The 17,627-nt window shown below is 36.0% G+C and overlaps 1 protein-coding gene across 2 annotated transcripts in view; it reads left to right on the plus strand.

Moving 5' to 3' along the window:
- Window positions 1-17,627, plus strand: part of Nfkb1 (nuclear factor kappa B subunit 1) — a 117,347-nt gene that overhangs the window by 20,428 nt on the left and 79,292 nt on the right. The window contains exons 2-5 of one of the 2 annotated variants that reach the window (XM_026398133.2): window positions 988-1,033; window positions 5,723-5,798; window positions 9,408-9,448; window positions 13,403-13,501. In XM_026398133.2, the coding sequence (XP_026253918.1) occupies window positions 995-1,033; window positions 5,723-5,798; window positions 9,408-9,448; window positions 13,403-13,501 (255 nt within the window). In that variant the 5' untranslated portion in view covers window positions 988-994. The remainder of the gene's footprint in view (window positions 1-987; window positions 1,034-5,722; window positions 5,799-9,407; window positions 9,449-13,402; window positions 13,502-17,627) is intronic. The other variant, XM_026398134.2, reaches the window with a different exon arrangement.

Genomic DNA, 17,627 nt, shown 5'->3' on the forward strand with positions numbered 1-17,627 from the left:
GAATAGGAGAGAGCACTTGTGGGTAGACAACATTCTCAGCTGCAATCCCAGGTGTCCTTTCATGATTTATAGGCTTTGTGGAAAAAATTGATAAATTTGTCTCAGAAATTAATATTTGCTTTTGAAGACACTTTTTCCATGTCACGTAGCTTAAACTTGATCTAAGTAGATTTCAACTAAATAACCTATATTTAAAATAACGAAAGGATATCTCTGAATGAAGTGAATCCCTAATGATACGTGATTTTAGGTACTATCTTTATGCGATCATTTTCATGTTATCGGGACTCGCAGCGTCAAACAAGATTGCTAGGGCCTGCAGTGTATTAATAATACCTGGCTGGAGTTAAGTAAGTTGAGATCCATAGCCTTGATAAGAAGGGCTCTTATTTTTGTGTATTAAATATACTTTTGATATTACAGAGTTTCTATTCCACTTTGACAGTGGCAGGAAAATGGCTTCAATGGAATGCAATAGAAGACAGAGCCTGGCAGACTGTAGCCGTCCTCCCCGGTGCTATGCAAAACTCTGATCAGGCCCTTTGAACTTCTCAACTGGAGTGACTTGCAGAAAATTTGGAGACAGTTTTAGAACATCACAGAGTTCATGAGGGCCGAAAAATAATATACCTAAAAGCCCAAACTGTAAATTCTTGAAGTTTAGAGGGTGACACAAAGAAATGGCCTCAAGTATGCATAGTTTTTATAGAGAGGATGTAGACCCCTTGTACCAAACTCAGGACACTGTGTGAGCTCAGCAAGAGGTTCTGTGTCATAGTAAGTGGCAATTCCTTAATTATGCAATCTCCCTGCTGTTAGATTTAGATATCAAAGGGGAACTATATCATGTCCTCCTTCTAAAGGTCTTTAAAAGGATTGTATTTAATCTTCATAGAATTTACAGTTTACCATATCATGCATTCCATGTTGATGGAATTTTTAAGGTTCACCCCAATGTTACAGTTTTGTTTTGTTTTTATTATACAGCTCCAGAATGGCAGGAAACAATCCATACGGGGGAATGCCTGAACAAGTAAGTGTTACCATCTTACTGTTAATTTTATTTATTTTTTAATTTCATTTAAATGGATTCACTTTTCAAAATGGATACAGGCAAACATAGTAATTCAATATCAATACAACTCTAAAATTAGTAAATATTTCTTTTAAATTTTTTCTTCAGTTTCCCTGTCCTTCCAGGTAAGGTTAGAGAAGACATGTCGTACAAAATGAGTCACTTAAGCTACGAAGTCTTATTGTATAAATATTGTTGATGTTGTAGTTAAAACAATAGCCCTTAGTTTCCTAGGGCTACCGGAACTAATGATCACAAATCTGCAACTTGAAACAACAGAAAAGAGTCTCACAGTTTGTGAGGCTAGAGGTTGAAATCGAGGTGTTGGCAGGGTTGGTTCCTTCTGGATACTCTGAGGGGACTGGTTCTGTGACTCTGAGGTGGCCTCTCTGATGCTCTCACTCCATGGCATTCCTTGGCTCCCGGATGCATTCCAGCAATCTCTGCCTCTATTGTCACATGCCCCTTCCCCTACTGTGTGTCTGCATCCGAATCTCTCTCTCTCTTTTTTTCTTAAAGAATATGATGAATTTTATTTAGTGCAAAGACAGTTGAAATTCGAATCAAAATAGTATCTATTCTGAACTCCCATCTTAAACAAATGTTAGTAGAAATTAAGCAGTAACAATGATTCTCTTTTCTTTAAAAGGTATCAGACATTAGATTTAGAGCCCACCCTTATCTAATCTGACTTCATCTTATCTTGTTTATCTGAAAAAATGTTATTTCCAAATAAAGGCACATCCATAAGTTCCAGCAAATAGAAATTAAATATTTTTACATTTAATTTAACATAGTTCAGTTCATTATAGCCCATTAAAATATATATTTAATATATATATTATATATATAGCAAATAGAAATTAAACATTTTTACATTTAATTTAACATTATAGCCCATTAAAATATATATTTAATATATCTATATATATATATATTATATATATGTAGTAAAACTCTTCTACTGAGGAGCCAGAGTTGTGTAGTTGAAAAGAACCTTTTGGACTTAAAATTTGAAGATCATTATGTAAGTGTTGACTGCTACTAATCAGCTCTTCTAAGTGAAAAATCACTTATGAAGCATCCCCATCCTCACTTTTCATTTGAAAAATAGAAAGCTCCACATTCACTGTGGTTTTAAATATTACATGTTTAAATAACATGTTTTGGGAGCACAAAACTGTTCTTTCTTTTAAATTAGCAGCATGAAGGAATACTAGAGTTCTTTTTTGGTTTTCCCTAACTTTTTTACTTTGAAAGATTCCAACAAATCTTTGCTGGTTACTAACACTTTGCTTCTTTCTCTCTCTTCTATTTATTATGCTCCTGAAGCATTTTTATGTACCAGAACTTTGATGTAGTAGAGATACAAAAATAAGTAAAATATCTGGGCATGGTGGTACATGCCTGTAGTCCCAGTGACTCAGGAAGCTGAGGCAGGAGTATCACAAGTTTGTGGCCAGTCCAGCAACTTAGCCAGACCCTGTCTCAAAATAAAATAAAAAGGTCTGGGATGCAGCTCAGTAATAAGCACCTCTGGGTGAAAATGGCCAATACCAAAACAAACAGAAAACCAAATAAGTGGTACATAGAGTCTAGTCTCAGAAAGCTGCCATTCTAATAAGAGGGATGGAGACATTGTTTCCCTAGGGTAATAAATGCTATAGTAGTAGTGATCTGCACAGAGCTGGACTGAAGTGTTGAGAGGGATTACTGGGTGCCACTTGGGGGATGAACATTTAGGGAGGACTTTCCAAAGAGGTCTATAAAAGCTGAGATTTAAAGGATGTAATTTTCTAGGATAGACCAGGAGAGAGAACCGAAGGTACCAGGACATGCTGGTCCAATATTCATTATCATTTCTCATTTAAATTGTAATGGCAATCATCTAAAACAATGGATTTCCCAAAATTACTCATGCACAGAATTAGCCAGAAAACGGAACCAAAAGTGAGAAGTTTTAAGGAATCTGGTGTTGCTCCCTTAAAGTAGACTTAGAGCAGTCATTAATCTTTTTAAAAAAAAATGTTTATTTTTTAATTGTCGTTGGACACAATACCTTTATATTATTTATGGACCAAACCCAAGGCCTTATACATGCTAGGCGAGTGCTCTACCGCTGAGCCACACCTCCATCACCCCCCAACCCCCCCACCCCCGCAGTCATTAATCTTGATGTAATATTCTGATTGATTTAGGAAGAATGAGTAGCTTTCCACATTAGGATGCTCTTTTCCAATTTTGTTGCAAAAATGGCAATATCAGGTAAATCTAGGAACATTTTCTTTGATTGCAGAATGAAAGACATTTGGCTACTCATATTATCAAAACCCTTTGTTTTACCTTTCACTTTTAATACGTGATTTCTAACAATTAAAGGCAAACTCTAACCAGCATGAGGGTTGTTTCTGCTTGGTTTTTAAACCAGGCTTTCCTGTCTCTATACACAGGAAATCTTATCAATCAGAGATGGTCCTTTATGCCACACAAGAGTAAAACCTGCTGAAAACATTCATTTTGAAAGTTTCTTATGTAGGCAATTTTGTGCTCGTTAGCAACAAGGGTGGAGCATATTCTTGTAGTTCCATTTTTGAGGGGAGAGGACCTTGAAGATTTTTTTGTTGGCATTTTTGTTTTGTTTTGTTTCTGTTCGCTGTTGTTGTTTTCTTGTCTTGAGCTTCACGGCCTGTATTTCCTAAGGTTTACATGTCCTTGATGAGATATCCTCTGTGTTTCTTTTGTGGGTGCTGCAGATTGCTCTCCACCCCAATCTGATACTAGAAGCTGCAGCACAACACAGTGTTATCTTTTCGTGCTTTTGCTATCAGTTTAGCCATTTTAGCCACCTCCAGGCCCATAGGAAAGGAAATTTTTTCTTCTAGGTCAGCCTTTCTGCTCTGATACTGGTAAGGTGGGGCCCCTTTTTGTAGAATGTGTTTTCTTATTCCTGTATTTCCTTTTCAGCAAACAGTAAATAGCATCAATGAGATTTACTCTGAAGCATTGAAGTAGAGCACACTTTTTGTTCCTCAATTGAAAATTTGCAACTCTAACAACTAAAGTGTTATTTATTTAAATACTGCTTCTCTTACTCTTGATTTGACTAGGTTCTTAAGTACCCAAGAGCCTTCAGTAATTTACTAATAAGAAGAGGGTACTCTCTATTAAAGAGAGTACCTATCATAAAAACTGAAGTACAGTTGGTTCCGATGTTATCCACAAACACTTCAAACAGATGTGAACTAAATGGAAAATAAATTTCTTTGTTTTGTTTTGTTTTTGGTACCAGGGATTAAACCCAGGGACACTTAACCACTGTGAGCTTCATACCTCGTACCTTATATTTTATTTTGAAACAGGGACTCATGGGCTGGGGATGTGGCTCAAGCGGTAGTGTGCTCGCCTGGCATGCATGCGGCCCGGGTTCGATCCTCAGCACCACATACAAAAAAGATGTTGTGCCCGCCGAAAACTAAAAAATAAATATTAAAAAATAAATAAATTAAAAAAAAAAAACAAAACAAAACAGGGACTCACTAAGTTACTTAGAACCCCTCTAAGTTGCTGAGGCCGGCTTTGAACTCATGTCCTCCTGCCTCAGCTTCATGAGCTATTGGGATTATAGGTATTACAAACATGACCCACTGTGCCAGGCTGGAATAATAATTATTACCTTAGAAAATTATCTGCTTCTTGGACTGAAAAATTCTCTTTTTTAGTTATCTGATATTGTTCCAGAGCTGCTGTCAATAATTCTTTCAGGCCTTGAAATTGAGTGGCTAGATTAGAGATATATTTGCCATCATAAAAGAAATATTTATTTTAGGATTATATTCTTTTTAAAAAATTTTTTTTGTAGTTGTAAATGGACAGAATGCCTTTATCTGTTTATTTTTTTAATGTGGTGCTGAGAATCGAATCCAGTGCCTCACACATGCTAAGCAAGTGCTCTGCCACTGAGCCACAGCCCCAACCCAGGATTATATTCTTGTATTTCTAAGAAAGTACTAGCTCCAAATCATCCAAATAAGTAGTAACTTATCAAGGTAGAATTTAATTTCCTCTAAATATACTGTGTGCCTACTGTTTTAATTTTGTGTTGCTGCTATAAGTACTGACCACCCACTTGTGGCTTAGAACAAACACACATTTATCTTTTATAGTCTAGAGGTCAGAATTCTAAAGTCAAAGCTGCTTGGAAGGCTGAGGCATGAAAATTGCAAGTCCAAGGCCAACTTCATCAACTTAGTGAGCCTCTGAGCATCTTAGCAAGACCCTGTCTCAAAACATGGTCTGAGGATGTGGCTCACTAGTTAAATGTCGCTGGATTGAAATATTTATTAAGCACCCACTCTGTGATGAGCATATACTTGACTCTGAAGATGTACTAGTAAGCAAGCCAGAGCCTTGCCTTAGGGATTTCTAGCTAGCTTATCCTTCTCATTCTCTTCATTTTGCAAATTCCACACACATGAGAGTTTAATTAGTCTTATAAGGTTTTCTTTTAAATCTTGATTTTAAATATTTTCAGGCTTTGGGTTTTTCCTTGAGTTTTCATTTTTATAATTTTTAGGTATATCAACATTACTTTCTTAATATAATGTTGGAAAAGTAATGATTACATAATTTGTAATTTTTTCTTTACAGATATTTCATTTGAATCCTTTGCCTCATACTATATTTAATCCAGAATTATTTCCCCCGGAGATGCCACTGCCTACAGGTAAGAAAGCTATCACCTTTGCCTTATTGTTTTACTTTCACTTAAAAAAAAAAATCAAGCTTTGCTAATAGTCTTAGAAATTCGGGATATGAATAGAAAGGAAATAGTGATTTATGTTTTAAAAACCCATCTTTCAATACATTTTTCTCAACATGTAATTGCACAAAATTGTTTCACCTCACTTATCTATTATGTTAGCAACCACAGTTGCTCTGTCTGCTAGGACAATTCAGAGGATTTTCTTTTCTCAATATAAGGATTTCCTTTTTCTCCCAATTTTACTATCTCAGTTCTTTTTTAATTCCTGTGTTTTGTCCCACACTCATGCAAAGTGGTCTCTACTCCTCAGCTCTGTTCTAAAAACATATATATATGACAGTCTGTTGTATTCCTGCCAGCCAAAGGAAACATCATAAAGATCAACTCAGTAAAAAAAAAAAAAAAAAAAAAACATATTTAAAAAAATCTTTTTTAGCTTTGCATTCTGGCCAATTGGACAAAATTTACAATAATAATCTTCTCTCAGAACATGACTATGTTTGTTATCTGAATTGACAAATTGTTTAATCTCATATGTAATAAAACATTCAACCTCATCTGGCCTCTTTTTTACTGATTTGTGCATAAGCATGGTTTGAGGGCTCTATTTTGTTTCACCCCTCACATCTGTGGGACTGAACAGATGTTCGGAATCAGTGTGGGTGAATTACAGAGATTGTGTACCAGAAAGTTTGGTAATCACTGGCGTGGACAGCAAGTGTTTTGTTTACTGTGGATTTGCTTGTCTCATGGGGAGACATGACCCTGTTTTTATCATTGTCACTTAAAATTACTGTGGTGACTCTGGTACTCGCCATTAATGCTTTAGATCAGAATGCTTCTCTGCATTTGTATCTTTAATATTTCTGGAGTTTATGGGAGGGAACAGTCAATCTGCCACACTTGCCCTTCACTAGCAGAAGTTATATTGGTAGAGGCCCTTCTGTCTTTACCCCACAACATACTTTTCAGGCTACAATATCTGTGGTCTTGTGAAGTGCTGTCCAATTTGAGTTCTAGGTCAGCTTCCTGTGAACAAATAAATGGCTTAGTAGCATCTGTGTTTCCTGTCAACTTTTTTATTCTGGGGTTCAAAGTATTTTTCTTAGTATTAATGTTTTATTGAAAATGTAAGAACTTGATTCTTCCCTCAGGAAGTATACACATTTCTATTTAATACCTTGTAAACACCAAAGAGCTATGTTGAGGAAGATCTTTCTTTTTTAAGTGTTTTTTTTTTCTTTAGGTTTATAGACATAGAAGTAAGATTATCAAAATACCATCTCAGTGAATATTCTGTGTCAGAGCTTCATGTTGTAGAAATTACTTTGCTGTAAATATTGGAAAATCTCTCAAAATTATCTCTGAAATCTTATTTTCTGATTGGTATTACCATCATCTTTTCTGGATGTTTCCTCCTCTTTATTCCAGTCACATAGTTCTGTTTTTATAGTCCAAGATACATGAGATGTTTCGTTCAAATTTTAAAGGAGTTAGGGAGGCTCTCTAAACTAATATTAACTTGAATTTTAATACGGATTTTTTTTTCAGTCTTCTGGATTTCTAGAAATCTAAAACCATTGGTAAATCTGCTCCTTGTTGAAAACTATGGGATATGGGACAACTGTTAGTTTTGTAACACTCTATGATAACTTAAATTTCTATGCACAGTGGGATGCCGCTTTCATGGCACAGAAACATGTCCAAAAGAAAGTTGGCCTTAAAACAAATATGTGCATATCGAATCTAATTTTCTAGTTGATTTAACTTTAAATGTGTTCTCTGAAAGAGAAAAATGGAGCCATTTCACATGGAATTTCACATATTTAAAGAAGATTAAGTCCTTTAGAAAAACTAACACCAAAACTGAAAGTATTTTTAGGAGAGTTAACAAGAAGGGAGAGACTTGAAGTTTAATGTAAATGTGCTTCCAGCTCTATATATTTCCCATGGCATCTTATCCAAATATTACTTTCTTAGAGAGCTTTCTTCTTAAGGTGTTCTTTTAACATTTTACAGGAAATATTTCCATATCTGTTACATTGTCCTACAGGCTGTATATTAGTGGTGTGAAAATATTTTTATTTCTAATCAGTGTTATTTCCTTAGCAAAAATTAAATTCATGCCATTTTTTTTAAATTTTAAGATTATTTTCTAAAAGTACTTTAAAATGTTAAGGGATGAATTTCATACAAACAAAAAGAAAGTAATCTGATACATACCATATTGGCCAGTGACACCCAATTTTTCCTTTCTTATCTATATTTCACTTCAAATTCAGTCATTTTTCAGCTGACTTATAAATTTCTTGAACACTAACAAAATAATTATATCCTTTTCTCTACAGTTCTTTAGTTTTAACCTGATTCAACAAAATGCTGAAAAGACAAAAAATTATGTTAATTTTTATTTTATTTTAAATTTCAACCAGATTTATCTCTTTTTTGCAAATTGATTTATCCAAAATAAGTCTTTAAGCTTCTAGCAGTAGAAACAGTGAAGATTCAAATGGACCCAGAAGTATTCTTCTAGAATGTTTTTAATACCAAACATCTTTATTTATATTCAAACAAATATGAAATTCCATACATCATAATTTATTCCAATGGTATGGGTTATGGTACTTTTGACATAAAAACCAGTTATGGTGCTTAGTGACTTTCTCACTTTGAGCAAATTCATATTTATGCTCTCAGAGGTCCTGATTATCATCTGAATTTCAGGAATTTTCAGGTCAGATAGTTGGGCTATGGATTAAGCCTGTAGCTTTTGTTGTGCTTTTATAGTTATTAATTGGTATGCACCTTACTTCAATGAAATTATTTTCAGTGTTTTCTAAATGCTTGGGTGTTTATTTAGAAAGAGTTCATATGATAGCACAATATTAAGAAATTCCATATAAACGTCCAGAGCTACAGATTAATAAGAAAAATTCACAATGTCTTATAGACAAAATTAAATTATTAGGGGGAAAGGAAGAACAAATTAGTCAGATAATGAAGGCCAGATTCAGGTAAGGGAAAAGAACAGAAACGTAGCGTAAGGAGAAACAGCTGGCCTGGGATCATCTTTTGCGTCTTTCACACGTGTAGATGGCTAGCTCCATCCTTAATTTCACATTGAGCCCATAAGGACTAAAAGTCCAGTGATGTGAAGGAAAAATAACATGTCATAACACCCAGAAAGCGATTGCTGCATGTAATTGATGTTCGTGTTTTTTGGAAAATGCTGTGCTGGGAGACAAGATGGCGGAGTTTATTGACTTCCCATGCCTGCCCATCTGGGCACCCTTAGTTGAGTTGGGCAGTGTGCCATTGCCAGTCAGCATACATTCACTTATTGTGGCTCTGTAGAACTGTAAAACTACTATTAAAATAAGGGTAATATTGGAAATTTAATAGTTCAAACGAGGAAGAGAAATTATGTCCTTGTGGAATGTTAAGTACAAAAATGATTTGAAACCTCAATTTACAAACATAATTTCAGTTTTTGACTTGCTTTACATTTTATACCACATTTGAGAAGCCTCACAGTTTCTTTTGGTTTCTGTTTGTTGTTTTTGTTTTTAGCAGATGGCCCATACCTTCAAATATTAGAGCAACCTAAACAGGTAAGAAGATGAAAGGGATGGGACTTTTTCTGAAATGTTAGAGCCCTACATCTAATATTAAGCATTACATAATAGTAAACAATGGTAAATAAATTTTATGAAGGAAGTAGCTTATCTGGAAGATCAAAGCTGCCAAATTATGTAACACTTTGTTCATCCACTTTACATTGCTCTTAGTCATTCTTTAAACGGTCTTGAACCTCTGTGCATAGTTCTGTGGAACTCCAGTTAATTATAGATCCTTATGTAGTCTGCTATCTCTGGCAGCTTAGTTTATCAGCGCTCCTAGGAAAGGCATAGGTTATTTCCAATCGTTTTCACTGATAAAGAAATACATGCAGTACACAGCCTTTGAGTTAAATTTATCAATCATGTCCACTCGTGAAGAGTATTTCTTAACCTTCCTCCGTGCTTTCATAGTTTCGACTTTTTCTCTTATCTGTGGAACATGTAACTTAAGGCCTTAAAGTATCAGGCAGAGGTAAAGTATTAGAATGGATTGTTGAATTCCTTTCCTTCTGGTGTTAGCTTTAGACTCAGTCTCTTTGCAGCAAAGAGAGGAACATTTTATCTTATTGGGCTCTTCCTCTGAACATTAGATTTTATAGAGGATAGCTTGAAAATGGAAATGGCCTCAAAACCATGTCTCAGCTGTGTGCATGAATATTTATTGGAAACTGCATGGCTCCAGTGCTGTGAAATAGGAGGAAAGAGAATCTTTTATATTTACCCATAGGACATTTCAATTATTAGGGGATAAAAGTAACAGTATAGCCTCCCACAGAATGACAATCACTAAATCTCTGAACGGATGTGCTTATCATATCTGTGTGAAACTAAGCATACATATACCTGTCCTCCTGCAGTTATATTACCCAATATCTTTCCTAAGTATTCTTTGAGGTAACCCAGGTGAATGAGTGTAGCACTTTTATATTGAGTAACATTTAATAAATATAAGAACTTAAATGTCAAGAGCTATATAAAGCAACCACTACATTTGTGGTTTCCAGAATCATGGCATTATATATGTAATAGATTTGGTCAGAATTTAAAGAACATGAATATCTGAATGAAAACCAGACTATCCTTACAAGGTTGAAATTAGATGAAAGGTTTTGTTGTGGGGACAGGAATTCCATGAGAAACTTTGGGGCATTGTTCTAGTTGTTTACAAGTGGCACATCCTGACTCCACAGTTTACCAAAAGCATTTTCTTTTGCTTTACCTCCATGTCCAATTCTTGTACCAGTGATTTCTCGCATGAATTCACCTGTTTCTTAAACAACCATTCAGAGGAATTTTATTCCCTGAAATTTTACACAGGAATCCAGCATCCCAAAAAATTCTGTTTGTAAAATTTAGTAATCCATGAAACTGTTAAGCCAACTAAAATTTTTTCTGCACACCAAAGTATTTTTTAAATACCTATTTTTATAAGGATAGCACTATAATAAATTTTTAACATATAATTCTTCTTGGGGCGCAATGATCACAAAGAAAAATTTGACATTTATGATTTGTTTGAAGAGTTAATGTCATTCCAGAATTCAAAACAATTCATTATGTGTGACTATATAAAAACTCATGTGAGTAAAGCAATGTGTTTGTTTATCAAAGTGGTATGTTTTGATATCTGACTACAGTGAAAGTAAGCAGGTCGTGTTTAAGTCAGGCTTTCTGACTGGATGAATGTAGCCCTGCCTTTGAGGTCGGTGACTCATTTTGAGCAAATGGAGTTACTGAGATGAATGGCTGTGGATTGGCAAATCTTTAATCTCAGAAATTTAGAATCAGAAATATATCTAGACAATACATTTGAAAACATCTATCTTCCTGAAATAAAAATTACGAATTTCCATCCTCAAGTTACAAATTGCTTTTCATTGATCTTTCGATGCTCTTTTGCAACTAAGAATAATATCTTTTAAGTGTCTTTAAAATTATAAAGCCTTGACTATTTACTTATAGTCAATTTGATACCTCTGTCAATAAGAAAAAAATGTATATGTATATATTTTTTCAACTGCCCCAAGGGAACTTTACTATTAAAGTTAATAAATTATTTTATTATTATTATTTTTTAAAGTTAGAAAATGTTCTTTTTCTTTGGGGCCTTTGTGGTACAGGTTTTCCCCTGCTCTGATGGTGATGAGTCATAGCATAGACTACTAATCTTCAGAATACCCAGTTCTGTTGTGCTTTTATTTGGTGTTAATTATCTAATACAGTTTTAAAAGTGAAGTTGTGTTTGAATTGATTAGCAGCCAAGTAAATGTCTATCTTCATGGTTAGCCAGTTCTGGAGACTAACTGTAGTACATGCTCTTATTTTCTCATGCTCTTAGAAATCTTATTACTATTGCTTCCAAAAGATGTAGAGCTGAATTTGTAGTTCATTTTTAAATTTGAATTTTGTGAGAAGTGAAACAGATGAATTGCCCCTAAAAACTCTCTTTGAAGGCTCTACCAGTATTCAAGTTTGGGGTCTCCTATGGAGTCATATGCAGGAGTTGCTTTAGTTCTTACTTTGATGAGTTGAGTATCCCATGTAGGCCTTGAGGACTTTCCCAGACAAGGGAATTTATTTGGGGCCTTTCTCATCTAGAGGACCAATTTTCTTTGGAAATCAGGAAGTCCTCAGAGAATTTAGAGACAGTTACAGATGCAATTGCAGAGATTTAAGTAAGTGCAAGGCACCTGGACCACTTAAAGATTGTAAGACCCTAGTAGGCATAATGAACTGTAGTACAGTCTACAGAGACAAAGATTTTACTTTGGTCCATGAGCTCAAAGTCATTAAAAACTTCATGTTGGCTGCAGATCTGTAATGTGTGAGTACATAAGGCAGAAACCCTCACCAGCAAATAGTGAGCATGGGAGTTCCTGATGACTAACGATCAACACTGAGTATGAGGCACCTGCCCCATAATAAAAGTAAATGAAAGATGAAGATGTTTCTTAAATTATGGCATTGAAAGGTGAAATTGAAAAAGAAAAACCCATACAGTTGAGTTATTATATAGTCATAAACAACTAACACTACCATCAATTGAATTATTCATTTTAAAGCTGAGTGTTTCAGAAAATACAATGAAATATTCCTTAATATTTGCCTACTTTTCTTTTTCTCTGTATATGAACATGTGTAAATATAGTTAAGTTACTTTTTTATAAATTACAAACTGTTAGAACTGGAGACCTTAAAGATGGTCTAGCACAGTCTTCTCATATGTACAGATGGAAAAACATGGCACTTAGGTATTTATCAGTCCCCAATAATTCACATAGAAAAGGCTTCAGCTAACACTTTATTGATTAACCACATCTGTAAAATTTCTTGATCAGATAGTATAAGGAACTATCTGGTTTTGGATTCATTCAAGTCAGTTAGTATTCAAGCTGGAGCTCAATTACATGAATAATCATAAAATCAAAGATATGATCTTCTGAATGGGAGAGAGAAGCCTACCAGATGCAGAGTGTAGCATAAAGTGTGTTCTACAATTCTGATGCAATCAATATTTGTGTCATCCCTCACTCCAAACAAAATGTAGTCAGAGCAGATAAAGGAATTCCTTTAAGTAACAATCAAAGAAACATAACTTACTAAATATGGCAAAGTTCAGAGCTTGGCAGCAGCAATTTGAAATTGAATGTCTAATTCAGACAAGCCATAGCACATCACATCCAAAAGCTTGAACTCCAGTCGTTCACTGTCCACATCTGTGCCGCAGGGGAGGAGAACCCAGGTGCCACAGCTCAGTGCACAGGTACCAGTTAATAGGGTAGTCATGATAATTTGGGGAAAGTAATTTTCATTCCCCATGTTCTCATTGTTTCATATTTTTTAAATCTGGGACACATGAACATTAGAAATTTGTGAGTAACTTTGTTTCTCTCATTTTTAGTAAGTATTTCTCAAAACTTATTGGCTGTGTATTCACCTTTGCAGAGAGGATTTCGTTTCCGTTATGTTTGTGAAGGCCCATCCCATGGCGGACTTCCTGGTGCATCTAGTGAGAAGAACAAGAAGTCCTACCCTCAGGTTAAAGTAAGTTTATAGTATCCTACTATGTGGATTCTCAAAGATTCAATTTTCTAGGAGCAAAACCAAAGAATCGCTTTAAATGAGTACAATTTGCCTTTGCCCCTAAGCAGATGTGTTCACATGAGTATTATAATTTTTAAAGAGCAATTTGTCTCATAGCAATAAAAGTGACAGGTTTTCAAACTTTGCCAACATTTCCATTAAATAACAAAATCTTTTTAGCCTCAGCTAAGAAATTTTTATTAATGCTTGACCATCTTAAAAGGTTTCTATATTGTTTACTCTCTGAAACCTTAATAAGATTTTGAAACAAATGCTTGATTTGGGCTCTGTACAGATTTACAGGAAATAAACAGGTAATGAGTATATGGATTGTATAGGATGTCATTTAAGATCACGAGTTCAGATCCAGACAGTGTGACAAGCTATGTAGGATTTGAATAGGTTTATTCAACCCTTCTAAACCTCATTATCCTAATGTGTAAAAATACAGAAATATTCATAAGGTCTTCTAGGGATTGAATGAGAAATTATATGTAAGTCCTCTATTGAAAACTTGAAAGTCCCCCACACCCTATCTGTGCAGTACAGTCATATGTGTTGGCCCTTCTTGAAGTGCTTGGCTTCGTGATATGTTGGTGGGGTGCTTGGGCGCTCCTTTGCCATCTTCATGCTCTTCTGTTGTTAGGTGAATTAATGGAGAATGTCTTCTCTAAGTGAGGTTGAGTTTGATTTTCATAATATGGTGCCATGTTTCATAAATTGACTGAGGATAGTTTTGTCAGTCAACAATTGGAGTTCAGTCATTTATAAAAGTTTTTATATATTCAGTAATTCAAAACCTAGACAAAAAGTTACCAACACTCTCCCCACTAGGAGTGTGCATCCTTTCAATTTTTTGTTGGTATGTTTTTGTTAGTAGATGTTCAACAGAGCTGTCCCTCAGCAAAATTGCAATGTCAGGGAATTTATCTTTGGTTTTACCAGTCTTGGATTCTGTTTTTTTTTTTTTTTTTTTCCTTTTCTTATATCTATCTCACTTCTAGGCCCAGGCCTTTCTAATTTCTTATCATTGTTCTATAACAAAAGAAAAGCAATGTGATGCTACTCTTTATCTTTCAAGTGAAACTCACCCATAGTCATGTCTTCATTTTGAGACTTTTAGCTCTAGTTATGGAATGAAAGGTGCTTTCCCTGTTAAAGGTAATTAGACAGGGAAATGCAATGTCTTGAGTCCATAGGAGGAGACTGCGGTTGCATTACTCCAGATTCTCCAGAGAGACAGGACCAACAGGCGAAAATAGATCAATGGATGGATGGATAGATAGGAAGGGAGGGAGGGAGGAAGGTATAGTCCCCCGTGGCAAAATATAGACTCAGAGGTGCTGGCGGCATGGCTCATTCTAAGTCCAGAAGCCTCAGAACCAGAGAAGATGGTGATGTAACAGTCCAAGATGGTAGGCTTGAGAAACAAGGGGTAGGGGGGAGGTTGTTGGTATAAGTCCTGGAGTCCAAAGGCTGAGGATCCTGGAGTTCTGATGTCCAAGAGCAGAATAGGAGTATCCTACCTTCTGAGGGGTGGGTAGAGAATTTTCTCTCTGCCTTTTTCTTCTTGGTGCCTGCCAACATTAAGGGCAGATCTTCCCCTCAGTTCAATGATTCACATGGCAAGCTCTTCTGGAAACACCCTGACAGATACACCCAGAAATAATTCTGTCCTAGCTCTCTAGGCATCTCTTAGTCCATTCAAGTTAACACCTGGGTGAAAAATCAGGAGCACAGGGGGCTGGAGCTGGAGCTCAGTGGTAGAACACTTGCCTAGCATGTGTTGGGCACTGGGTTCCATCCGCAGCACCACACAAAAATAAATAAATTTTTTTTAAAAAAATGAGGAGCACCAATAAAGAAAGGAATTAGAATCTATTCAGCACCAACAATTTGCCAGGTGTGTGACACCCAATATCACTTTGAATATTCATAACAACCCTAGTGGATAAAAAGGTGTGATGCCTGTGAGCAAACTGAAGCTCAAAGAGAGGAAGTAACTGGCTTTTCTCACAGGACCAGAGGTTCTTCACCCTACAGAGGACTGTTTCGCACTGAGCCTCTTATTTAGGATGTGCACACTTGAGGTGGTGGAGACAGGAAGACAAGGGGCCGGGACATGGGAGGACAGTGATGGAATAAGGCATGGAGAATGGGAATCGGAGAAAACGCAGGAGAGAGAGGCCAGGGAAGGGGAAGTATGCTCAGTACCAGAAAGTCAGATCCATCACTCTTTAACACACGTGTCTGTCCCGTATGTCACACGTGTGTGTGTTTATTTGTATGTTCAGCTGAAGGGTAATTGAAGTCAGCCCTGATACTGATGATAACTACTTAAGAATTAATGTTATAAGAAAAGCTATACAGTCCCGTACAGTTTTATGAGCTTTTTACTTCTCTGGCTCCAGTATTTTGTGGCTAAGTAACATTCTTGATACTAACAAATCCATGGCATTAACTTTGTTGTAAGTTTATTGACTAATAAAAAAGTTTATATCTCCATTTATGCCCAGTCTTCATGCCTCCTCTCATGTGGTGCTTCCACCCACTCAGAAACTTTCCTGCCTCCCAGTCACAAAATAGTTCAGAACTGAAACAACTTTATGGGCATTAGACTTTATTTTGAACCACATCTGCATCAAGGAGTTGAATACTTGGTGAAAAGTGTAGATAAGTGAGCAACTAATAATAAAGCAAGTCAAGTATAAATGTGGAAGGTTGGTCATTATCTCTTTAGCCAGAGTACATTATTTCACCCAGCCATTTATTTTTATTCATTAATTCCACCCATATTTATTAAGCACTTAATGAAGTTGAAAGAAAAGGAGGAACTTAGAGCTCACAGAACCTGGCCATTACAAGTTGTCCTTAGGCCTCTCGTTGTTCTGTGAGAGTTTAAAGGGCTTTTTCAATTAAATTTATTTACCTATTTATTTTAGAATCTCTTCATTAGAAGGATGGGAAAGAGGGAAAGAGAGATAATTGTGAGGTCTTTTTTTTTTTTTCCCAGAGGTTTTCTTGCAGTGTCCCTTCTAATAGTTTTCCTTGTAAAGAATAGCTATGGGTCGGGCTGGGGTTGTGGCTCAGTGGTAGAGCTCTCACCTAGCACCGGCGAGGCCCTGGGTCCGATCCCCAACACCACATAAAAATAAATAAGTAAAGGTATTGTGTCCAACTAACTACAACTAACAAATAAATATTTAAAAAAGAGTGGGTGAACTTTCAGTTTACAAAGAGATTGTAAATCCCATTTTCCTACAAAATGTAGGCATTCAAAAATCTGCTCTCAGTCTTTCTTTATCAGGAGTGCCTTCTCAGTTGTGTGTTTCTTTTCTGCAGTACTTTACTAAGCATCTGCTCTGTGTGAGGCTGCAAGGCAAGTAGTGACAGGTTCACCTAGATCAGAGTTTCTCAAATTCTGCACTATTGACATTTTGGGCCAGAAATTCTTTGCTGTAAAGTGCCTTACAGAATATAAGCATCATCGCTGTTTCTACCCACTAGCATCTCAACAGTTGTGACAACCAGAGATGTCTGCAGACATTTGCAAACGTCCCATGTAGTGCAAAATCAGCCCTGTTTGAGAACCACTGGTCTAGATGCAATGTCAAATTAGTCTTAACCATACTCCTTTGTGTACCTTTTTACTCAGAAGCTGTGTCACATAGAATATTGTCCATATACATGTTATTTTACAGACACATGCTCTCTTCCCAATTATTAGCAGACATTTATTTTCAAGGTGATCATCATGATGTCTGAATAAGGAAGAAATACATAAATCTTAAATGTTCTGTATCCTATGGTGACTGTATACCTAAACGTTAATATAAAAGTTCTGTTGGCTATCTGTTATAAACTTATAGAGGAGAAAGGGGAAGTGGAGGCAGGGGTTCCATCCACCTGCATTAACAACAGGAACATCTACGGATGGTGCTTTCAGGTCAGGGGAGGTCTTATGAGAGTGCCACATGCACACCCCCAGAAACCATTCCTGCAGGAGCCTCAGAAGGAAGGCATTTACATTTATTGAAGAGAAATTGGGGAGCCATATTTAGTAAGTGCACTTGTTCAGGTTTGAAGG

This window comes from Urocitellus parryii, chromosome 10, assembly GCF_045843805.1.
Source record: "Urocitellus parryii isolate mUroPar1 chromosome 10, mUroPar1.hap1, whole genome shotgun sequence".
Lineage (NCBI taxonomy): Eukaryota > Metazoa > Chordata > Mammalia > Rodentia > Sciuridae > Urocitellus > Urocitellus parryii.